Source organism: Glycine max, chromosome 3 (assembly GCF_000004515.6).
Source record: "Glycine max cultivar Williams 82 chromosome 3, Glycine_max_v4.0, whole genome shotgun sequence".
Taxonomy (NCBI): domain Eukaryota; kingdom Viridiplantae; phylum Streptophyta; class Magnoliopsida; order Fabales; family Fabaceae; genus Glycine; species Glycine max.
Genome location: NC_016090.4, coordinates 7,785,178 through 7,810,231, shown reverse-complemented (window position 1 = coordinate 7,810,231; position 25,054 = coordinate 7,785,178). Strand labels below are relative to the sequence as shown.

The following is a 25,054-nucleotide window of genomic DNA, read 5'->3' as shown; positions in this document are numbered from 1 at the left end:
GTCAAAGAATCTTGATGTTCTAAGTTTTTTTTTTTTTGGATTCATATTACTTTGTCTGAGATAAACTTACATTAGATAAAAAATTGATAACTTTAATTCACGCTAATAATGATTTTTTCTCTAATGTCATTGTTTTTCTTTCCAATCTAATTTTGTCGTTAAATGTATAAGTATAATTTTAAATTTATGAAACTAAACATAATTATATAAATTTTGAAAAAAAATATTAAATTGTATAAAAAATTTATAAAAAAAAATAGTTAATTTTTTTAATTACAAAATAATCTGAATTATATTTTGGCCCCTTAATTTTTTAGGCTGAGTCGACTCCTAAATATCGTTCCTCAATCTTCATGTTAATCATCAACATCATATTATTTTGCTGATGTGGAAACTAGTAATCTTTTTTATTTTACGACTATCTACAAACTTGTAGTTATCACCTTATTTTGCGTGCCTTTCCGTCGTGCTTTTTATTAAAATACCCTCCTTCCTTCCTACCATACCATACTGCCCAGTTTCTTCTCCATCTACCACTTGGCTTTCACGTTTACCTTCGCAGCGCTCTTTCTCTCTGAACCCTAATTTACACACACTCCCTTTATTCGATCCCTCTCTCCAACCATGGCGATCAACTCTTCCAAGAATCCAGGTCCGTTCTTTCTTCACCTTCCCAATTTTATTTGCTGTCACTCTTTGATTTCGTTCGTTTCATTCAATCATTGCGTTCAATTCAAACTTCACGGAGATTGATTTTCTAGTTTGATTTTTGAATCCAGTTGTTAAGAATACACTAGGAATCCGCTTCAGGAGATTAATTGAGTATTATTGTTGTTGACTTGTTGTTGTTGTACAATTTTGTTCCTTTATTGTTACCATGATATACGAATACACTATTTCCTACTTGAAACGGAAATCTAAAAGCATAATCAAGCCCTCTTTGATTCGAGAAGGATTAGCTATTGCTAGTTTTTTCTTCTTCTGTATTTTTCATATTGCTTTGTTTACTGCTTGAACTATACTATTAATATATGAGAAAATTGAAGTGTCGTTGTGATTTAGTGAAGCATTACGTTCTTTGCTGCAAGTACTTGAGTTTTTATTTATTTATTTGAGTTGTTTAGAAGCGATCAGTGTTGTTTAGAAGATATTGATCAGTATTCTTAGCTTGGTTGACTGACACAATATTAATTCTTATTTATTTGATGTTACGATCTCTACTGTATTAATAGTGTTAACATTTAATTAGTAATGGGTTTATTCAAGGATCTGTCCTTGGTGCAATGTTTGATCACTGGGTGCACAGTTCTTGTTTTACCTGGAACTGAAAGAGTCAGTCAAACATGTTACTATTTTGTTATTATTTGCTCCAGTAATTTGTTTATTCTTGTCTTCTAATACGCAATTGATATTGTGAATTCAATCATCACATGTGGTAATTAATATGTGCTATTATTGGTTGAATTTTTCTAGCACTTATTACTAAATGTAATAATTTTATTAAGCTGTTGTACTGTGCATTTTAATGAATGCTTTGGTTTGTGCAGATGGTTCTGTCCAAAATGCAATGCCTTCGTATTTTTATTCTCCACCACTAGATGTTTCTGCTGCATTTCCACAAGCAACACCAGCATCAACGTTTCCTCCTTGTGGTAAGAAATTTCTTTGATTATTTAGGACATGCTACAAGTAACATGTGCATTACTTGGCAAGCAGATATATATATTTGTTTAATATTTTGAGTTAAACAAGATATGCTTCAGGAATTCACTTTCATTTTTATGTCTTGATGTTTGAAAAGTACAGCTTCAGATTATTTTCAATTGGACAACTTATTGACAACAGAGGAGCAAGCCATTAGGAAGAAAGTAAGAGAGTGTATGGAAAAAGAAATTGCTCCAATAATGACCGAGGCATGTATTTGTGATGCTGTTACTACTTGGATGGAAACAATTACGATGTGAAATTATTCTCCCATAATGTTATCTTTTTTCTTTCTTTCAATCCCATCATCATGCAATTTTTTTTTCTTCTCAGTACTGGGAGAAGGCCAAGTTTCCATTTCATGTTATTCCAAAGCTTGGTGCGTTGCGCATTGCTGGTGGCACAATCAAGGTTCTCTCTATGGATATTTTCCTCTGTTGTTTAGATATTTTATGGTCTATGGAGTTCTTAGCTAGCTCTGATTCTCAGGATTATGGTTGTCCTGGTCTTTCTATCACTGGAAGTGCTATAGCTGTGGCAGAAGTTGCAAGAGTTGATGCAAGTTGTTCAACTTTTATTTTGGTCCATTCATCCTTGGCAATGCTCACTATTGGTAATAACCTTGTTTCATTTCTTGTAAATAATTCCCTAAATTTTGTTCCATTTGTATTAGATGATATGATGTTAATAGTTCCTGATATTTTATAACTTTGACTGTCAAGTTTAGCATTATGTGGATCAGAAGCTCAGAAGCAAAAGTATCTGCCTTCTTTGGCACAATTGCAAACTGTAGCATGTTGGGTTAGTTGATTTTCTAGGCATTGTGTTATTTTATGTTTTTGCTGAAGAACCACTTCTGAAATGGATTATTTTCTTAACATCAGGCTTTGACCGAACCTGACTATGGAAGTGATGCTAGTGCTTTGAAGACCACTGCCACAAAGGTGCTTTACTTATGTGGACCTTAACTACTATTTGCTTTGATTCTTTTTACCTTGTTTGTTTTGTTAATCAGTCATATTTTTATGTGCTCAATTGTTCCAAAGTTCAGTAGTGCTGATATTATGGTCTTGCTTTGATTTGAAATGATCAGGTGGAGGGAGGTTGGATCCTGGAGGGTCAAAAGCGGTGGATAGGAAACAGTACATTTGCTGATGTTTTGGTTGTCTTTGCTAGGAATGCATCAGCTAATCAGATAAATGGGTATGGGATGAGTCCTTTTGTTATTTAGTCTTTGCATGCTTGTATATAAAATGTTAGCTTAGTTGTAATATACTGGCTCATCTAAATGCCAAAGCAATCAAGTTATTTATTGAAATTTTATGGACTTTTTTTATACCATTGCACTGCTTCCCAAAAGGGAAAAGAAAAAAGTGGGGGAAATGAATACAATAACTGACATATATTTTGATGTGGTGAAATTTTAGTCTGACCACATGTGTGCCTTCTATGGCATATAGAATTCACACAATACACAATGATCAATGAAGAGTGAATTCTTTCTATTTATGGTTACACAATAGACAGTAAAGAATGCCTTTTGGTCAAAATGAAAGTTTAAGGTACTAGGTAGTAATGATAATAACATGTTAAGATACACACGCATACTCTCTCTCTCTCTCCTCTCCAAGCTTCTATTTACTGTGATCCTATTGTGTCCTGCTTCATAAGTAATATTCTATTTACATATTTTCCTTGTACTTGCTATTTCAGATTTATTATTAAAAAGGATGCTCCTGGTTTAACAGTCACAAAAATAGAGAATAAAATTGGACTCAGGATTGTACAAAATGGAGACATTGTTATGAGGAAAGTTTTTGTCCCTGACGAGGACAGAATTGCAGGAGTAAACTCTTTTCAGGACACAAACAAGGTAGGGCCATGTGTGGTGTTTCTTTATTGTTCTTTCAATAAATCAATATGAAATCAACAAAATTGCTTTCAGTTGGTCGTTGTTGATAAAAATTCTATTACCTGATGAAGCAGTAGATATGTGATATATCAATCTTGGGTTGGTGTGTCCTCAGTTCTCATTTTAACAACTGTTTTGTTTTATTCAAGGAAACTTTAAATTCCACCAATCTGTGTCTTCCGTCCTCATTGTTCTGTTTGATGCAGAGATAGGACAAATCTGGTTAAGAACCTAGATGCAATTACTATCCTTGCGTCAATCTTGATTGCATCAGTTAATTTTTTAATATGTGTTTGTCATCTGTCATGCACATGTCTTGATTTACATCATTACCATTGCTTATTTGTTTAACACTCTTAAAACAGGTACTTGCTGTTTCACGCGTAATGGTTGCTTGGCAACCCATTGGTATATCGATGGGCATCTACGATATGTGTCACAGGTATTGCTTAATTAGAATGTTATCATACTTACATTTTCACTGCAAATATTTCTGAACCTGTATTGATCAATAGGTACCTAATGGAGAGGAAACAATTTGGAGCACCATTAGCAGCTTTCCAAATCAGCCAGCAGAAACTTGTTCAGATGCTTGGTAATATTCAAGCTATGATACTTGTTGGTTGGCGCCTCTGCAAATTGTATGAGAGTGGTAAAATGACTCCAGGTCAAGCTAGCTTGGGAAAGGTAGTTTCTAACTTATGTCATAGTTGTAACCCCGGCTTTCTTTCTTAAAACCAAATTCAAGTAATACTACTTGTAACTATTCATTATGGTAGATGTATGCTAATGAATTTTGTCATCACCTTTCAGTCATGGATCACTTTGAGAGCACGAGAAACAGCTGCTTTGGGGCGAGAGTTGCTAGGTGGCAATGGAATTTTGGCCGATTTCCTTGTGGCGAAGGTATGTTTAATTCTTAATTCAAGATTTCTTCTGTGGAACCTCAAATTTGATCAAAGATTAAAACTGGGTAATTTGGTGGTATGTTGATGAGTATGGATTGTCTAGCATTGAGGGCTAAGTACAATGCTCTAATGATCTTTGTTTTATTCTGTAGTCATGGCAGTTATATATAATTTATAACCTAATTTAGCCCAACATATTTTATAACATTAATTTTGTTTTTCTTTTCTTCTGTTGCAGGCATTCTGTGATTTAGAACCCATCTATACCTACGAAGGCACGTATGACATTAACACCTTGGTTACAGGTAGAGAAGTTACTGGTTTTGCCAGCTTTAAGCCAGTTGCTCAAAGAAGTCGATTGTAAAAGTGAAACACATTACATGCTCCTTTTGTAGACTCCATTAGGCAACTTCAATGTATGGCATGTGACTGTGACTGTGTATTGGTTAATGTTTTGTATTTTGAGAAATGAGAAGCATTTAATTTAATAATTATACAAATGCTCGTGTTGATGGCAACAGAATGAGAAAAAAATTAGCGTTCTTGAATCCAGATATTTTTTCACATTTACATCTATTCTTTGTTGTGGGGGCATTGTGCTATAGAAATTATAAGACGTATATGATGTTTTCACTGTGCACCAAAAGAGAAAAACAAGCGTATATGATATCAATATCCTAATCTCTTGAACGGTCGACTAAAAAGAATTTATTTCCATGTCTCCGTCAATGTAGGGGAAGCAAGCCACAATCAACCTGGCTCTTAACCGTGTTTGAACGAAGATTTTCTTTTTATTGAACTTACAAATATGCAATGGTATTATTTTAAGATGTCAAAGTTATATTTCTCAATGCACAGATTGAATACTAGTGTATATACAAGATTAACAAGGACGAGAGCTGTCATGATACTTTCATATGCTTAACTTGATTCCCTTTTTAGAAAGCATTAAAGAAGCCCCTGGACGACACTGGCATTCACTATCTCTTATAAATTTAAAGACAGTAAAACTTAAAGCTAAGAAAAATGTTAGCCCAGGAAAAATGAAAAGAAATATAATTGTTGACAATATATACTCTCAAGTTTCCATCAGCAAAAAGGGTTTAATTTGTTATTAATTTTAGCCTACAGAAAATAATGCCTTGGCAAAAATGGGAGTTCGTGGGCACCCGTGAGTCCATCTACTCAAGGATTTTCATTTTTCACTACATGCAATCTTCTCAACTCAGCAGGTTCCTTTCTTCTACTTCAGGTACTGCTTTATATTCTTTATCCACTGTTCTGTCCTATCATCATTTGTCTCCTAGTCATCTCAAATATATACCTTAGCCATTTCAAAAATTTCTGAACCCAAAACATATGCATAAGCTGTTAAGTATGAAACTGTATTAATAAAAGCTATGAAGGATGAATTACATACTCTTGAAGCAAATCATACTTCGTATCTAACTGATTTTCCCCAAGCTAAGTTTCAATTGGTTATAGGTGGGTTTATCACATCAAACATTGTGTTAATGGCGCCATCGAAAGTTACAAAGCTAGGCTTGTGGCCAAGGGTTACACACAACAAGAGGGAGTTGATTTTTTATTTTTTATTTTTTATTTTTTCATTTTTTGGACATCTTTCTCCCTGTGGCAAAGCTTATAACTTGTGCGCCTTCTCCTTGCTCTTTCTGCCATTCAGAATTGGCATTTACAATAGTTAGATGTGGATAATGCCTTTCTTTTCTTCACGGTGATTTACATGAGGAAGTTTGGAGCTGCCTCTGGGCCTCACTTCTACGTGCCAAATCATTGCATGGCTTAAAACAACCTAGTCTTCAGTGATTTGCCAAGTTGTCTTCCTCTCTTCAATAAACTACTACATGTCACTGATGCGTTCTCTCATGATCTTGCTTCATTCAGAAGATTAATTGGGCGCCTCTAGTACCTCAACACCACAAGGCCTCACATCAGTTTTGTCGTACATACTTTGAGTCAGTTTATGCAAGCTCCTACTATTCATCAATATGAGGCAGCTACCCAGCACCACCAGCACATGGTTTAGTGCGTGTTTGATTTTCCGCTTGGAGGCCTGTTGAATAAAAAACTAGGAATTCCACTTCTCACAAAACGTGTATGAGAATGTGTGTCCGTTCAACCTAACATCAAACCAAACACACCCTTATTCTTCCCGGCTGATTTTGATTGGGCCATCTGTCCTGTTTCTTGTTGCTCCATTATAGGATTTTGTATTTTTCTAGGTTCCTCCTTGATTTCCTGGAAATCCTAAAGAAACAAACTATAGTAGCGCAATCTTCCTCTGAGGCCGAATATTGAGCTCTAGCTTCCACAACCTACTTTCTCCAAGACCTCATGGTTCCCCTTATCACCCTCACTTTTCCTTACTGTGATAGTTAATCCACCCTCAATTGTCATATAGTTCATGAGAACCTTTAGTCTCATCTTTTCATCTATTCTAAATTCTCAAATTCTTCATCAAATCAGCTTGCAGTACTTTTTACAAAGCCCCTAGACTTCTCTCCATTTCAGCAGTTGTTGCCAAGCGGGGAGTGCTATCTATATATACACTCTCCGGCTTGAGGAGGGTGCTAGGATATAATAACTACGTACTATTATTGTGTAACAGAAAATAGTTCTAAACTGGTTAAATTTTTCTGAAAAGTTTATTAATATAATTCTTCTTGATACCCTCCTTAACAAGCTTTTCAAACTCACTAAACACTCCCCCTAATTACTGTTTTTTGTTTATTGTCTGTAAAGATTGCCACTTTACAGACAATAAACATCATTGATGGCTAATGGAATTTGATTTGAAAATTATAATCTTTATGTATTATAATCCGAATTGATTGTTTGGCAACAGGTTCTTGAGATGTAAGTACTGAATTTTTCACTGAATAAGGAACAAGATACTACCACTGCATCATATTATCATAGACTCGAACAGTATCCACCACAGTTCGTAACTCCATTCTCGAATTCCTTAGAAGAGTGTTGGGATCGACAATTTCCTTATTATGCATGAGGACGAAGTAAGGACATAGAGGATGAAAACAATTTTAAATTAATGTGACATGCAGAATTCAGTTTCAGAAACTTTTTCGCCATTTCTTTCGGTTTAGGGATTAACACGACAACACGTTACACTTTCAAGAACCAAAATCTAAAAATTGAAATGATTGTCTTTTGTATTAATTATAAAGGATAAAATATGGAAACTTTTAGTTATTTAAAAATCTCGTACCATCAACTCAAAGATAATCGCTTTACAACAAACATATTAGGTGTGTCGTGTGATTTACTTTACACTCTTTCCTCCTGAAGGTATCTTGTAGAGAAGGTCAATTAATTTTGTTTTCTTATTTTCTTTTCCTGTACAACTATACTCATCAAAAAAATATCCGAACAAGTTCATAGTGTTTGAAGCATTAATCATCTGCAGATATGTTAGATCAAGATCTCTCTATCTTAGTAACATACTACACGTGAGCAGCACACATCAGTTTGAAAGCAAATCACTAATGCCCACCAGGGTCCCATTGCTCTTTCAAAGTCCTGGATAAAATGAAAATCAGATTGATGCACATACCGTGAATGAAAAAGAACCATTTTGTACTATGATAAAAATCAAATATACATAACTAATTTTTTCTTTTGTTTCTTTTCTCCCCTTGGATCTAAAAGATTAATTCATACAACAGAGTTGAAATGACCTTGAATGCATTACACCCTTCCCTCACTCTCCATTCTCTACTCCTATCCCCCAACTTCAAAAGAATGCCTAAATGCAGGTAACTTGCACAATTATTTTTTGAGCAAGCTAGCAAGTTCACCTTTCTCATACATTGAGGTCAATATATCACAACCCCCAACCAGTTCACCATCCACAAAAATCTGAGGGAATGTTGGCCAATTGCTGTATTTTTTAAGTGTTTCCCTCAATCCGTAGTTATACTCTTCATCCAGCACATTTACACTCTCATAATCTACTCCTTCATTTTCAAGAATGGCTATTACTCTCTGTGAGAATCCACATAATGGTGCACTTCTAGGGCCCTTAATGAATGCCACTACCTTGTTCTCTTTCACCAACGCATCAATGAGGTTCTCAAGAGGGACGGTCAATTGCATGTGGTGACCGGGCGTTAATCGAAGATCAGGCTTCCGTTTAGGTGGCTGCCTGACCCAAGTGGCATTTCCTGATTCATTGCCAGGTGGAACTTTTCCACTAACTTTTATGTATTCTTCCATCCAAGACTTCCATGCTTGGGTTAGAGTTTCTCTGTCTGGTTCATCCACTACCCCAGCCTACAGCAGACAATTTTACCAAGAAAAACACACCATCAGGAAAGTATTATCACTGGAAATCTGGAGAATAGTGATCCTAATTAGATTAAAGTCAATGCATGTAACAGAGCAAGTTATTGTGATGTATTTAAAAAAGAAAGAAAGAGGAGTTTTCAGGAGATTATATCACTTCCTATACTGTTTGTCATCAGTGCTTTAACTGCTTTTTTTCTACATTGTTTCAAATCATTTTAAAGAACACATGGATAGTGAATTATGATTAAGATTATTACTTTGAACATTAGACGGGTTTTCCATTTCTTTAACCCAAGTAGTGTAATGACGTGAGTAAATCACCTTTCTCAAAGCACATAACTCATTAGGAGAAAAAGTACAACAATATATTGAGATGGCATTGGTCATGGTATAAAATATCTAAACATCATTGGAGAACCTCATCGAAGTTCTATCATAAGGTTGGATCAAAACTAACCTCATCCCGACCACAAGAATGGAAAAAAGAATAGCACAATGTTACAATGTATAAACTAATAGTTTCTAGTAGAGCCATCCAATTGTACAAGGAAGATCCACATTCTCAAGCATTGTTTTATGAGGGTTTAAATAAATCTTGAGCTAGCACATTTTAAAAGATCATGTTCATGTAGAAGATGCTCCATTCAATGATGAAAAATGTCTTTTTATTACCGCAAAGCACTAAAATTATAAACCAAGAAAGGAAATGAAGAGTGAAAAGGGATGGGGGAAGATAAGTGTGCTTCATAGAAACAGTGGAAGGACCAAACTAGTAAATCAGAGTGAAAATTTTTCTACAAGCAAGATTTAGAAAACCACATGTACCATGCATGGATTCTCTATTTCTTTAGTCCACGATTTCATTCCTAATAATTTTAAAAAAAATTGATATATTAACATAAGGTTGTAAATTTAAGTTTTAAAAAAATCAATAATCCAACAACCCAAGGTTGCACCACACAAAACGAATCATTCTCCAAGCAATAATTTTTTTTTTCACTAACCAAAACCAGATAAAACCAAAAAGCCCTCACCTTGACGGAACCGCAAAGCTCCGGCACCGATTTCCAGTGCGCGGCAACGCTCGCGGCAATGTTCCGCGACAAACCGATGAACTGAACGTCGCCGTTCGTGTCGTACACGGCGTAGACGCCGGATCCAGACGGCAGTTCTCCGGCGGATTGGCCATCTTCCGGCGAAACCGCCACCGCCTCCGTTTCGCCGAGGCTCTTCACGGCCAGCGCCACCACGCGCGCGCGAGGTTTCTCGGAAACGTAGGGTTTCAGAGAAATTGGGCGCGGGTTAGCGAAGGGTTTTGGTTGGAAATTGAAGGAAAGGGTAGGGGTACTTTGGGGAAAAGAAGAGGATAAACGATGGAAGGCGAGAGCTTGCAACGAAGAGAGGTTGAGTGTAGCCATTGATGAACGACGACGGTTGCGTGAGAGAAAGAAGCAGCTATCTGTTTCGTTTCAGCGTTTGTTTGAGTGAGTGTTGCCTCAAAAATAAAAAAAGATACAATTTGGGCCAAAGCCCAATATTTTTTGGGATTCTATTTGCAAACTTTTTTTTCCTTGCATTCTCTTTTTGCATTTTTGTATTTTTTTTTCTTGTAAAGAATATCCTTTTTGAAAACTAATTTCGAAGACATATGTTTATGGAGGATGGTCAGTGACACTCTCTCTAACCTTCTCTTTCTAACACACTATAATTTGTAAAAATTTATTGCAAATCACTAATTTGAGTAGGTGTCACTTTTCATTTAATAATTTTCTCACCTAATTTAGAAGTGAGGCCACCAAAATTGGTAACTTCCATTACGCTTCACCAAATTATAGGGAGAATCTTAGAAAGAGAGTATAAAAAAAAAGTGTTGTTAACATTTTCATGTTTAGATATAAGTAAATGTCTTGAAAATAGTTTCCATACTTTTACTTTTAAGAAATTCTAGAAAGCAACTTAATTTTCATGGTTTATGGAAACAATCATTGATCTTGAAAGCAACTGAAGCAAATTGTCGAGGTCTCGAAAAGAGCTACCTACATAGGATTTTGACTGATAGAGGGTTCTAACCAAACAAGGAGTTGAGTAAAGTGTCACATGTGAAGTGTCGTAGTGTGAGAGCCGCCAAGAAATTGAGAATTAGGGACATTACAAAATTTTATGAGAGAAAATATCTCTTCCAATATGGTCTGGTTCGAGGATTAACCAAGTGGAAGCTGGTGGGCATGTAACATCCTGACAAATCACACAAAAAATCGAGAGGGGTCCAAAGGCTATGTAGATATGAGACTATACAATTGATGATGACTTAAAGGAATTAATTTGTATTATATATACCAACAAGATGCATATACTTTTCGGTAGCCTTATCAGTTAAGAACTCCACAATTAAGTGTGTTTGACTTGGAGTACTTATGAGTAGGGGTGGGTAAGCGGGCTGGCCCGTCCCGCGTAAGGCCCGCCCACATAAGCTCGCATTGGCAACGGACCGGGCCAGTCCACCCCGCTTCTTACATGGACCAAATAAATTGGTCCGTCCCCACTCCGCGGACCCCGTGGGTCAAAAGGGCCAGTCTGCGGGCCTAGTTTTAAAAGAATTTCAATTTTAATAAAAATATAATACAATCAAATTAAGTTCAATACAGATGTAAATAAAATCTCAATAATTAGTCAATTACATCAATAAAATAAATAATGTCTTAACAAAAGAAAATCCAAGCAATAAATCTAAAATATGAAATTTAAACATTTCCAATAACAAATGATTCCATATTTGAAGTAGTTTGAGTCTTCTCCATCTATACATTTAAGAGTACAAACATGATGGCGCGGTGGTGGATCGAGGCTGAGCCGTTGTGGTGTGTCGCGTGACTGCGTGAGTGTGAGTCGTGTTTTGTTTTCCTTGTAAGGGAAATAGTCGTATGACTTGCGCGCGTGCGTGACTGCGTGATGGATAAAAATGTGAGGAGAAAAAGTGTTCTTAGCCTGCTACAATGATAATTGCTAAATATGATGTGAGCCATTTTTTATAATAAAAATATATTGAAATATCTTTAAAAATATTTATTTAACAATTATTTTTAGCTTAAATGATAAGAATTGATATTTTTATTATTTATGGCTTGCATATATGAAAAGGATAGGTTAAAAGAAAAAAAGATAAAAAAAAAATATCAAAAAGGAAGATTTTTAGCATGCTATCACTTATCTTTTTTATCTTAATCTTTTATTTTTCTTATCTTATCCTTTTTTATCTTTATTATCTTTTAATTTAAATCTTTTATTTTTATCTTTAAATCTTTATCTTATCTAATATATTTCTGTTATTTTAAAAGGATTTAAAGTGAAAAAGAGAAAATCAAACCTAATATAATTGGGTCAGGGTCACACAAATCAAACCTAATGCGGGCTGCGGGCAACTCGTGGACCCCGCGGGCCAAACTCGCATAGTTCACGAGTTAAGCGGGGCAGACCCAAAAATATGACATAACCATGGACCGTTTAAAAAAATTGGTCCGTAACCCTCGCAAACCGCAGGCCAGTCCATGGACCTGGGTCCGTTTATCCACCCCTACCTATGATATGGGTAACTTTTTGGAAAGTTTATTAGAAAGCATGTGAGTAAGAAAAAAGTCCACTGAAAAGTCTCGTGTTAGTTTGTGGGGACAATCATTGATCTTGGAAACAAGAGAAGCAGATTGTCAAGGTCTTGGAAAGGATTCTAACTAGCAAAGAATTGAGTGAAGTACCACCGTGTGAAGTGTCATAATGTGAGAATCATCGAAAAATCAACAATCATGGATGTTACATTACACATTCTATATATAGTACAAGAAAGGTGCCAACGAAAAGGAATGAAAGAGAAAGAAAGAATTTTGACCTATGTTATTCACACACACACTCTTCATTTTGATCTTCTCACCACCTTTTTTGTGAAATTTTTGTTATACCCCTCTCTCACCATCCCCTTTCCCCATTCTTCAAGCACCCCCTTTCCCCCACCCTCTCCGCCCCACCTCCTCAAGTTCCATAAACATCTTCTCATTTTCTTTTTATAAGCATCATTCTTTGCTATCCTCTATAGCTTTTTTCCATGTGATTTTTCACTAGATACTTTTCATTTTTTTTGCATGTCCCTGATAAGAAAAAAAATAGTTTGGATTATTTCAAGATATACAATAAAAACTAACCTTTGATGATCTTGGCACAATTTTGTCATAGTGGTTTTGTTAAGTATCTTGTCAAAACACTCAAGCAAAACTAAATTTTGTTGAGTATCTTGACAAAATTTTGATGCCCCTCTAAAAATGAGCTCCTAAATAGTCGTTCACCTTAACCGTGCTCAAGATCACCACTATATATAAGGTTATTGACAGTGAATACTAAAAAAACATTGCAGTTGTGGCTAGAGGTTTGGTTTCAAATTCGATTTACCAATACCCAAGAGGAGGCAAAATGGTGGATACTAATCGTAGTGGTTTGGTTTAAAATTCACGACCTATTGTCTAGATATTGTAGTATCTGACCAAGCCCAAGATTTGAAAAAGGGGGGTATTTTGGGAAAAAGAACAAAAAAGGGAGTGGATTAACAACTAGGGGAGTGCAAATAGCAATGACCAGGTAAGAAAATGAGAAAATTCAAGGGAATAAAGTTAATGTGTAGTTGAAAAATCAATGTAAGGACATTAGGTTAAATCCATGTTTTAAGTTACGGGTTATTAAACCAACAACAGTTGATACAACTGATAGAGATTTGTGTCCTTAACCAAGTGGTTCAGTATTCAAATCCTGATTAATTCTTAGGTATTGAATCAATCGTGTTATAGTATAAGTAGGACTGTCAAAATGGATCAACCTGGCCCACATGGATTGACCCACCACGAGTTAAGACTTAAATGAGCCGAACCATCCCAACTCACTTTTAAATGAGCCATGAAAATACCAGCCCGACTTGTCATCCCACGGGTTGGTGGGTTAGCTCACTAAATTTTTATAATAAAAAAATCCAAAAAAAAAAATTTAAAAATTAAAAACATTTTTTCTCTTTTTTTAGTGACATTTTTTTAAATCAAAAACATTCCAATGATTCCAATACAAATACAAATAATAGATAAATGTTGTAAATAACCATTTAAGCATATAATATAATCATGAAAATAACCATTGAAATCAAATGACTCAATTCTCAAATACATAGAATATCATTCAAAAGTCTTAAAACCCCAAAGTCTTAAATCCAAACATTAGTCTTAGTTATATTTCAACAACATACACAATCTATTATTAATTTATTAGTTTATTTATCAATTATTATTTAAATGGGTTTAACGGACCAATCTAGTTCGAACCCACTTAACCCTTGAATTAAGTGAGTTGAATCCATTTTCTGTTAGTGAAACTTATATTTTTTTTTCCAATCTGACCCAGATTCATGATGAGTTAAGTTGACTCATCGATTTGGGATCCCTTTGACATCCTTAAGTACTAGTTGTGATTGTGAACAATGCTGGTGATGAGTCGATGATGAAGGATGATGTTGAACGTTTGTTTTGAATAATGATTTGATTAGTGATAGTTTTGGTAGTTGTCAACTTCCATGCCAGTTGCCCAATCAATTTTTGTATGGTTGATTGAGGCGATAATTTTATTTAATGTGGTGGTTGTCAGTTTAAGGGATGTTCAGCTCATGTGAGGTTCGGTTACTAACCACTCTGTTAACTTGCAATGTTTATATCTAAATTATGTAATCTTTAAAGACAAGAACTTGGGTGGTTAGCGATGAAATTTTTACTGCTACAATGCATTAGGGTGAGTCCATTTCCTTTTGAAGATTTTATATCATCAAGCTATTCATCTTTCCCATGAAAGAAGGTCACTCTCACACCCTACTTTTAAACACTTCATTAGTTCATGGGACTTGGGGTGTATAATTGATTAGACCGTGAAAAATTGTAATTCAAAGAGGATTTGACCCCATTGAAAATACTGAGAAATTGATAGGTAGGACATGGAAATGGGCACGCCTTTGCATAATTTCAATTACAAGTTCCGCGGTTGTAATTCTAAGGCTGAAAAAAGCACATATAACAAATTTATTTTATAATTTAATTAAATGCGCTCATTCAACTATAAATTATTAATTTTAAGTTTGTTAAATTTTATAATTATCTTAAAAGTTATAGCTAACACGATATTTTGTTGGTTAACAATTTTTAAGCTGAAGGTACATAAAAATTAAACTTTTTATTTTATATTTTTTAACATGAAAAAAAAAGGATCGGATGAGGATTCTCTGAAATGTTATCTGGTATGATATCAAGCATTCTGTGGTGCGTTATATGGATGAACGACTTGATTACAATGTAACTTCATCTTAAAATGTAATTATGGACGGGAAAAATGTAATTTAAGATAATGTTCACATATATTATATATTTTATTATAATTCCAGTATTTATGAATAAGAAAAAAAAATCACTTTACTGCCGGTGAAGTAGATATATTTGATGAATCTCTATAAATCTTTTTTTGTTTGTTTGTGCATGTGATCTCTCTTATTCTTTTTAAAATTTTGGTTATTATTATTACCAATCCTTGATGACTTTTTTTTTTTAAAAAAAATATAAATTATATTAAACCCAAAATAATATCCAATCCTTGATGACTCCTTTTCGTTGATTCGTTATGATTTAAGAAAATCAATTATACCCGGAGTACATGGTGAGTGAGAAACATTCATTTCCTATTTTAAAACCATCCATTTTATATTACTTTAGGCTCTTTTGAAAATGGATAAAATGACTAGACACCTAACAAAGGAGGAAAGTGCAAAGGAAGCTCTTTTTCATGTGTTTCAAAACAATTATGTGAAACAATCGGAATGTTGTCAAATGTTTGTACTTCCTAAGAAAAATATCTGGCTTCAGGTCAATATATATAGAACATAGAGAAAGACAAATTGCTACACACCGTGCCGCAACTCTCACATTTTTGTGTTGTCCATTCAAACTCTTCATAAGAATTGGTTCAATTCATTTAGTCCAAGAGACTCACCATGTATAATATGGGGCATATGAAGAACACACCCTAATAAAAAGATTATGTGAAAATATTGAGTAAGAAGAAATAATGTACAAGAATAGTTATTTCTCTAGGCTATATTGTCGACATCACATCTACCCGTAGGTATGAACAAATATGCAATCATGCTAAAACACAAGCCATAAAAGAGTGTGAACTTGAGATCTAGAGATTCAACAAACCTTCTAATAATACACATCTCCCACCACATGTATGTTCCTCATGGCCTACATAAGAAAAGTGATTGAATCAATGTATAGACATATAAGACAAGCTCAAGATGTTAACCTTCCAAGTCATTTCTTAAACTCAAATATGACAATATCCTTCAACATAGATTATTCACAACCAAAGCATACTATGCTTTAACTTCACTCCTACTCCAAAAGCTAACTAAAACCCTCTTAAGTCTCAACAATGTCACTATCATTCTGTTGTGCTGTGTATTAGTTCACACTCTTCCTTCCCATTTGGTTAGCTTTAAGCCTCTCTAACCCTCATTCCCATGATACCTTCAGGAACAATGAAGCCTCCCAGAGGAAAGCTTCCTCTGCCAATCATTATCACCACAATCTGTGTTCTTCTCTTCATAGCAGTCTTGTATGCTGAGAGACTAAGTTTCCTTAACTCCAGCTCCATTTTCAAGTCCAAAACATGTCCTAGAAAGCACAACAAATCAAAGTCTAGTAAGTTAATTAGCTTCACAAATGTCATAACCATATCTCATAGAATCTTTGCATATGATTTGTTTCTTTCCAATTTGGCTCTAATTCAATGATGTCTTATGTGATTGTCCAACAGATGATAAAAAATCTGAGGAAGTGTTTGCAAATGCCTCGTGGATCGATGATAGGTTCGATTTTGACCCAGAAGAGTGCAATGTTGCAAATGGAAAATGGGTGTTTAACAGTTCATTGAAGCCTTTGTACTCAGACACAAGCTGTCCATACATAGACAGGCAGTTTTCTTGTGTCAAGAATGGAAGGAATGATTCTGATTACCTCCATTGGGAGTGGCAACCAGAAGATTGCACCTTGCCTCCGTAAGTGTCACACTTCAACATTTTGTTTTATTCATCTACTTTTTTTTTCTCATTGAGGTGTATGTAAGTGTGTTACTCATGTAAGTCACATTTTGAACTTACTAAATATATTTGGTAGGTTTAATCCAGAGCTAGCACTCAAAAAGCTTCAAGGAAAGAGGCTATTATTCGTAGGGGATTCACTGCAAAGAAATCAGTGGGAATCTTTTGTCTGTATGGTACAAGGTATCATACCTGAAAAGAAAAAGTCAATGAAAAGGGGGCGTGTTCATTCGGTCTTCAAAGCTAAGGTAATGACACAATAAGAACTAATAATAGATGGCAAAGAAATTATTACATAGTACACCATCATCATGGTCCCTCTCAATCTCTACATGACATGTAACTCAATTTGACCATTTGTCATGTAAATATTAAATGAGATCATAAACATGTAATGGTTTGGGTAACAATTTTCTTAGAGTGTTCATTATGTAACATCATGTAAATTTTTTAAATAGTTCGTAGCATAAGTTCTGGTTTTGAATCATGTAATTACCAAATAAACTCAAAAGAGGACTCCTAGAAATTTCTTTGAATTGAACTATTGGAAGATGCTATATGTTAGATATCAAAGACACTAAAGAACCAAGGCTAATTCTTTTATTATGTATGTTTCATTTAGGAATATAATGCTACCATAGAGTTCTATTGGGCCCCATTTCTAGTGGAGTCCAACACTGACATTCGTATCATAGGAGACCCAAAGAAGAGAATAATAAAAGTGGATCAAATCACGGAGCGTGCCAAAAACTGGACAGGAGTGGATATACTAGTTTTCAACACCTATGTATGGTGGATGAGTGGTCTTAGATTAAAAGCACTGTAAGTTCTCTTTGAACTTAGCTATCATCAAACTTCAAACATTCCATAAAAAACAGAAATATTTGGTGGATCATCATTGTCTCAGTCAAACATATTTTTGGTTCATGATCATTTTCATTTACCAAAGTCAGTCTATGACAACATTTGATCTTTAACTAAAATTAGGAAAATGATGCCTAACCTTTAGCTTAATTAATTGCTTGCAGATGGGGTTCATTTGCCAATGGAGAAGAAGGGTTTGAAGAATTGGATACACCAGTTGCTTACAAACTAGGTTTGAGGACGTGGGCCAATTGGGTTGACTCAACTATTGATCCAAACAAAACCCGGGTCTTCTTCACAACCATGTCCCCTGCACACACAAAGTTTGTTTCTTTCTCTCTCAAACTTCAAGTTTTGGCATTCCATAATAAATTAAGAATAGTATAAAAATTTACATATCAAAATTCCTTTTTCCATCTCATTTTCACCTCATTTTCTTTTTATCTCTCACATCATTTATCACTTTCTCTCTTTACCTTTTCTCCTCTCTATCCACCCCATTTTGGAGTGGACTAAAATCACTCACTACTCATAAATTTTCCAAATAAAAATTATTTCATTTGAAATTCAATTTTAACAAAAAATAATAATAACTCAAAATCAATATCATCTAAAGTGGCTTCTCGAAAAAAAAAATATCATCTAAAGTGAAGTTTGCAAACCTCACCCCAAACACACCAACTTTTATGTCAAGTAGGTTTTCAAAGCATGTTACATAAATCCTGAAGTTTAGTGAACATTAAAACTATAAAATCTTATTATGATTCTAAGAATTCAAATGTCATATGTTTTCAGGAGCGCAGACTGGGGCCACAAGGATGGTATCAAATGTTTCAATGAGACAAGGCCTGTAAAGAAGAAGAATCACTGGGGAAGTGGCTCTAACAAGGACATGATGAGTGTGGTGGCCAAAGTGGTGAAGAGAATGAAAGTTCCTGTGAATGTCATCAACATAACGCAAATCTCAGAGTACAGGATTGATGCTCATTCCTCAGTTTACACTGAAACTGGGGGGAAAATTTTGAGTGAGGAGGAAAGGGCTAACCCACTAAATGCAGATTGCATACATTGGTGTTTGCCTGGAGTTCCAGATACTTGGAATCAAATATTTTTGGCGATGTTGTAACAAGGACCTGTGCTTTTGTTTTTTAAGTGACATGAAGATGTCAATTATGTAAAATCATGTGTCCACCACATTTAGCATTTATATCATCTTTTGGTTCATTTTCATGACATAAAGATGTCAACCTTGTAAAGCCATGTGTCCTAATTCATCCTTTGCTAGTAATTTTGTGATTTATATATACATGGATCACAAATGCCTGTGCGTGTGGTAGTTCAATGAAGCCCACAAACAAATTTGATTGATTGATAAAGTTGGGTCACAAGTTTAAATTTATAGATCTATTGATTCGTTGAATCGATTCGTGAACTCGTACTTAAAATATTAATTTTATTATATATATATATATATATATATATATATATATATATATATATATATTAAAAACTTAAAAAAATAATTTGACAATTAAGGAAGGTGTAGTAATGCATTATTTCTTTTAGTACTTTTAATAAAATAGTAACAATTTAATAAGTTGAGGATAAATTCACCTTGTCACAGTAAAAAGTCAAGAACACGTTGTGATAAATGTTTTTTATATAATTAAAATTTATGATAAATAACTTATATTGTGATATAAGATTAATTTTAACAATTGATAAATTATTTTAAAAAAATATTGAAATTAAACTTAAAAAAATGGAAAGGATAGAAAGAGATAAGAATAATCCAAAAAAAAACATTAGTCGAAGATTTTTTATATAAAAATACTTTCGTTAAAAAATAACTCATAAAATTATCCTGCTTTTTCTTTATATATAACAAGAATTAATTTTAAAATATTTTCTCGTGTTGGGATAAAATCAAAAATTCTTTTTTTCTAATAGAGGACTAAAAATTGAATTTAACTTAATTTTTGAATAGTTACAAAAATCATCCAAATCCTGATTGTAAGGAGAACACGCGCTCGGTGCGTTATGGTGTCATGCCGCTTTATTTTCTCAGGTAACAATCCCTTCACTTCACAACAAATCATGGTTCATGCTTCTTTACATCCACTTCTAATTCTCGAATTTTCTTCGCTAACCAACATAATTAAAAACTCTTTTTATTATGTGTTGTGCGCGTCACTTATTTTTACAAATATTATTAAAACTCTATGTGGTATCAAAGTAACTATTATAGTTAGATTATTGAGATTCATTTTTGTTGATATGTTCGATGTCTAGATAAAATTTGCTTATTTTGTCTAATTTACACGAACCCTAATTTAGTTTTTGGAAAAATATATTGCGTTGATATGAATATTTATCCATATTAGTATTTTTTTATATCAAGATGTAGTTATTTTATCTTGAGCGACAACCTTTTGATCTTAGATTCCAGATCGGTAGCATATTTTTTATTCTCTAGAATTGATTTATCTGGATGTTTTATTTATTTTGAGTTTGATTCTTAGAATGATTTTCTCGAGGATCTAGGCATTAGTGGTTAGCATGAGCCTTTTGGAATTAAATAAACCGTGTAACATTTTATTGTGGGTAGGTTCTTTAGAATTTGCAAATGAGACAATTGGAGAAGAAAAGTAGTCAATGATTCATCTTTAATTCCATTCCACCCATTAGCACTCTCTCCATGTCATACTGAAAGTCCATCACAACAAAGGACAAAAGCTCTTTCACAACCACAAGAGCATGAAACTCCACCACAATAAGGGCAAGGACAACAACCTGAATTTGCACAACCAGATGTAAGGAAAAAAAAAGCTGCTAGACCCCTTTTAATGTTTAGGAACATTTTATTAAGAAGGAAGATGGTACGACTTATTGTAAGTAATGTAATGCATCGTATGCAACATCTAGTTCTATCTATGGAACCTCTAACTTGAGCAAACATGTGTTCCAACAATGTAAGAAAAACCCACATAGGCAGGTTGATAAAAAGCAAAAGATAATTGTTTTTGGAAGTGATAGTGAAAGTGACCCTAATAAAGTTAGTATGAAACTTGTTGATTTTAATCAAGAGCAGACTCTAATAGCACTTGCAAAGATGATAACTATTGATGAACTTGCCTTTAATTTTGTTGAAAATGAAGGGTTTAGGAAGTTCATGGAAGATGCTCAACCTAAATTTAAAATTCCTTCTCATATCACTATTGCTAGACATTGCATGCATGTGTTTAATGATTAAAATGAGAAGTTGAAGCATGTGTTGTCTGAAAATAAACAAATGGTTTCACTTACTACAAATACTTGGACGCCAATTCAAAATATGAATTACATGTGTCTGATAGCTCATTACATTGATGAAGGGAGGGAGTTGAATAAAAAAAAATATTGAAATTTTGTTTGATTTTTTACCACAAAGGTGAAACCATAAAGATAACCCTAGAGAATTGTTTAAAAGAGGGATTTCAAAAGTTTGTTGTGTAGCAATGGATAATGCAAGTGCTAATAACTTGACTATTTTATATTTAGCTAGAGCAACGAGTGTTTGAAATCGGCATATTTCGTTAAATAGGGAGTTCATGCATATGTGAGGTGCAAAAAAATGAGTTAGATTTGGAGGATGATGTTGAAGATGATCACACTAAGTTTGACATTTTGAATTGGTGGAAATTGAAAACATCCAAATATTATATTTTTTTCTTGTATGACTAGAGATATATTGGTTATTCCTGTATCTACTGTATAATCTGAATCTGCATTTAGTAGTTCTTTGAGTCCTACTATTGTTGAAGCTCTCAATTTTATCCAAAATTGGCTTAGATCTACTAAGCAAAATGTTAATGACTTGCAAGTTGAAATAAATGAAACGGAAAAGATTGAACACATCTCTTATTTCATTTTTTATATTTGTATCAAATATCAATTAGTTTTTGTGCTAATAGGGTTATGCTTAAATTTTTAGAGTTGTTTGGTTTGGCTTCAAATACTATGAGCATTAGGACTTCAAGTGTTGGGACTACATAGTGTTGAAACTTCTTAAAGTATTACTATTAGGTACATTATTATTTGTTTCACCTTTTTTTCATATTTTTTTTATCAAGTTTATAATATTAATGAATCATATTTTGTTTATTTGTTTTAGCAAATCTGTTTGCAACAAATATGGTTATAGCAAATCTGGTTGCAAGAAATTAGTTTATAGGAAATAACTGTGTTTCAGGATATTATAGTAAATCTCGTTGAATAATATTTTATTTTAATTTGTATTGGTCTATTTTAGAATATTATGTTGATGGTGCTAAATGAATCAATTTTACTACTTTCAAACATTTGATAATATTGTGTTAATTGTATTAGATATTTGAAAATCATGATATAAAATAGTAGTTCTAAGAAAAAGAAAAGACCAAATTTAAATGGATAATCTGTTAGTCTGAACCGAACCAAACCGTTCATGAATGGGATGAGTTGGATCAACAAAAATTGTAAAAATCGAACCAAACCGAACCGATCAAATTTGATTGGATTGAGTCCTAAATTTGATCAAAATCGATTAAAACTGACCCACAAACACCCCTAATCATATATTCTAATCACGTGAAAGTAAATATAACTATTATACAAAAGAAATTAAATATAACTACATCAAAAGTAGTTATTTGTGTTGTAAAAAATTTCAAAATTAGATGTATCTCACATGACAATAAATTTTAAATAATTATTTGATTAAATTATAATTTTAGTTTTTTTAATTTTTTATTTTCAATTTTTTGTTTTTTTTAATTTTAGTCTTTAAATTAAAAAAAATATGTAATTTTGATTTACTCTTCATATGTTTATTTCTTTTTTATTTTTTCTATTTAATTAATTAAGTTATTTTTTTATTGATATCTTAAATAAATATGTTAGATTTATGATTTAATTGGACCAAAATAACATAAATAAAATGTATACAAAATTAAGGATTCAAAAAAAATTACAAATTTGTAAAATCTGAAGACTAAAATATGGAAAAATAATAAAGCAGCCAATTAAAATCACGAATCAAATTTAAACAAGGTTAAAATTATAACAGCCTAAATATTAATACTAAAAAAATCTATTCATTATTGCTTTTGTTATACAGGAAGAGCGCCAATTAAACGTATAATTGTCATGCAGAGCATTGATGACATGTCAATTAACTAACTCTAATTAACTAATTGAGTAAGTAACTAGCCGGTTCCCTTTACAGTTTACACGTTATTTTGTAATCTTTAAGTTTAATTACACTTTTACTTATTTTAATTTGGATTATCTGTAATTTTGGTTTCTTAACTGTTTATAGATCAATTAAGTCCGTTTAGTTTTAAATCAAGTTTCGTCCTTCCATCAATTTTTTAATCTAAAATTTTGAAATTATCGTTTTTACGTAAATATCGGGTAATTAATGCATGATATTAACCAAAGTTAGTTCATGGAAAGAATATAAAAGAACCAATTATCGTTATGCGGAAATAATTTTATAAAGAATGGATCGAACACAATAGCAACAATATATAGTAACCTACAGAGAATAAATTACATAAAAAAGATTACATGAGTCAACACTGAATCACAACATCCAATTAATAATCATTAAAAGAGAATAATAAAATAATAATAATAATAATAATAATAATAATAATAATAATAATAGAGAATAACCAATTAATTATATATATCATGAACAATTAGCTAATATAATCGATTAGTCATAAAATCAAGAAAGAGCACATGAAAGCAAGATAGATAATAGGAGGAGAGAGATAGGAAATATTATCGGTGATTTATTGTGATTTTTTTTAAATATTGAGAAAATATCGGAGTTAGGTAGAATTTTTTCAAGAAATCATTCTTTTTTTAGTTTGGATATCTTTTGTAATTCATGATTTTATTGTTTGGTTATTAGAAATTATGCTTTTATGAGTTTTGTTTTGATTAAAATATGTTTATGATTCTTAATAAATATTTAAATTTTGTGTTTGTTTGTTGACTAATAACAGAAATTTTTTATTAAAGAACAAGTGAGCATAAATTTTGTTAATTTAATAGGTACTAAAAAATGTCAAAGATAAAAAAAAATTTATTATTTTACTAGAGAACAAAAACAAAAAATATATTAAAAAATAAATATAAAATTTGAACATTTATTAGGATCACACATATTTTAATCTTTTTGTTTTTATGAAAAGATAGGATTTGTCAGCAAAGAAATAACATACAGATTTACTTCTGATAACATGATGAATTGAAAATGAAAGAGAAAACAGTTAAATTGAATTTTTTTTGTCACAACTAAACATTAATTATGTGATAAAAAAAATACTAACTTATGTACTGAAATAACATCTCGATCAATATCACATATACTTCAAAATTATATATTGTAAATAGATTCTTAGATAAGGCAGGAAATATGGAAAGCACATATATATAAAGCTTCCAGCAGTTTGGGGGACAAAAGATGAGAAGTACAAGATTTTTATCAAGTTGCTCATTTACCTCCGGTATACTTCAGCTAAGTTCATTAATAACCAATGCCTATAATTCAACTTCACTCTTACTCAAAATTCAAAAACACATAAACTATTTCTCCAAAACCCTAAGACTTCTAAATGTTTGTAAATTTAATTAATTTTAAGTGAACCTGAATTTAATTACAAAATTCATTTAAGTTAAAAATTGAGTTCGAAATGAATTGATTAATGTCTTGAAAGTTTTATTCAAAAGAAATTTTATACCAAAATTTAGTGTAAAATATCTAACTTAACTAGGAAGCTACTTTTTTTCAATTTCGGTCTTAGGTGGGCTTGTAAGCAAAATCAGGTTTGGTAAAAAAAAAAAAAAACACACTTTTATTCTTTATTTTCTTTTTACCTTGAAAATCACATTGGAAAAATCCACAGGTGATTGGCAAAATGTTGGATAATTTGTTACATAGTCTATTTTTTAGTACTATTTTCACGTGATACATATTTAGAATTTCCAATTAACAAAGAAGGAGTTAGTTAAACTTAAATATGCAATACAAAATCTATAATTTAGGTAGAGACAAAATCTTTAAGTATGATTAAACCTGGGATAAAAAATCAATCTTGTAATCTGTTCAAAAGATCAAAAAATTTAAATATATCTCTAGATTTT

At 32.7% G+C, this 25,054-nt stretch overlaps 3 protein-coding genes across 5 annotated transcripts; 2 read left to right on the top strand and 1 right to left on the bottom strand.

The window, feature by feature from the left end:
* The first annotated feature begins 460 nt into the window (after positions 1 to 460).
* Positions 461 to 5,094, top strand: LOC100125585 (acyl-CoA oxidase). 3 transcript variants are annotated; one of them, XM_006576073.3, is made up of 13 exons: positions 499 to 652; positions 1,548 to 1,652; positions 1,802 to 1,913; positions 2,038 to 2,115; positions 2,194 to 2,317; positions 2,432 to 2,505; positions 2,589 to 2,648; positions 2,798 to 2,907; positions 3,418 to 3,577; positions 3,982 to 4,058; positions 4,132 to 4,303; positions 4,430 to 4,522; positions 4,763 to 5,024. In XM_006576073.3, the coding sequence occupies exons 3-13, from the start codon at positions 1,881 to 1,883 to the stop codon at positions 4,886 to 4,888; spliced, it is 1,107 nt and encodes a 368-aa protein (XP_006576136.3). In that variant the 5' UTR covers positions 499 to 652; positions 1,548 to 1,652; positions 1,802 to 1,880; the 3' UTR covers positions 4,889 to 5,024. The 3 variants fall into 3 exon arrangements, with proteins under 3 accessions (XP_040869682.1, XP_006576136.3, NP_001236991.3); NM_001250062.3 differs by having other exon boundaries at positions 508 to 652; positions 1,807 to 1,913; positions 4,763 to 5,094; XM_041013748.1 differs by having other exon boundaries at positions 461 to 652; positions 1,807 to 1,913; positions 2,038 to 2,317.
* A 3,024-nt stretch (positions 5,095 to 8,118) lies between these two features.
* On the bottom strand, positions 8,119 to 10,713 carry LOC100792650 (bifunctional monothiol glutaredoxin-S16, chloroplastic). The gene is made up of 2 exons (XM_003520381.5): positions 9,885 to 10,713; positions 8,119 to 8,835 (listed from the first exon to the last, which is right to left on the bottom strand). The coding sequence occupies exons 1-2, from the start codon at positions 10,266 to 10,268 to the stop codon at positions 8,332 to 8,334; spliced, it is 888 nt and encodes a 295-aa protein (XP_003520429.1). The 5' UTR covers positions 10,269 to 10,713; the 3' UTR covers positions 8,119 to 8,331.
* A 5,653-nt stretch (positions 10,714 to 16,366) lies between these two features.
* On the top strand, positions 16,367 to 19,111 carry LOC100790014 (protein trichome birefringence-like 3). Its single transcript, XM_006576460.4, has 6 exons — positions 16,367 to 16,616; positions 16,732 to 16,972; positions 17,091 to 17,262; positions 17,637 to 17,836; positions 18,043 to 18,201; positions 18,674 to 19,111. The coding sequence occupies exons 1-6, from the start codon at positions 16,436 to 16,438 to the stop codon at positions 19,002 to 19,004; spliced, it is 1,284 nt and encodes a 427-aa protein (XP_006576523.1). The 5' UTR covers positions 16,367 to 16,435; the 3' UTR covers positions 19,005 to 19,111.
* The last annotated feature ends 5,943 nt before the right edge of the window (positions 19,112 to 25,054 follow it).

Coding starts and splice junctions, on each gene's coding strand:
- LOC100792650 (XM_003520381.5), bottom strand. CDS start 10,268: ATGGCTACACTCAACCTCTCTTCGTTGCAAGCTCTCGCCTTCCATCGT. Junction 8,836..9,884: donor AGCTTTGCGGTTCCGTCAAG/GTGAGGGCTTTT, acceptor TGTCTGCTGTAG/GCTGGGGTAGTGGATGAACC.
- LOC100125585 (XM_041013748.1), top strand. CDS start 625: ATGGCGATCAACTCTTCCAAGAATCCAG. Junction 4,059..4,131: donor ATCTACGATATGTGTCACAG/GTATTGCTTAAT, acceptor ATTGATCAATAG/GTACCTAATGGAGAGGAAAC. Junction 4,523..4,762: donor CCGATTTCCTTGTGGCGAAG/GTATGTTTAATT, acceptor CTTCTGTTGCAG/GCATTCTGTGATTTAGAACC.
- LOC100790014 (XM_006576460.4), top strand. CDS start 16,436: ATGATACCTTCAGGAACAATGAAGCCTCCCAGAGGAAAGCTTCCTCTG. Junction 17,263..17,636: donor ATTCGGTCTTCAAAGCTAAG/GTAATGACACAA, acceptor TGTTTCATTTAG/GAATATAATGCTACCATAGA. Junction 18,202..18,673: donor ATGTCCCCTGCACACACAAA/GTTTGTTTCTTT, acceptor ATATGTTTTCAG/GAGCGCAGACTGGGGCCACA.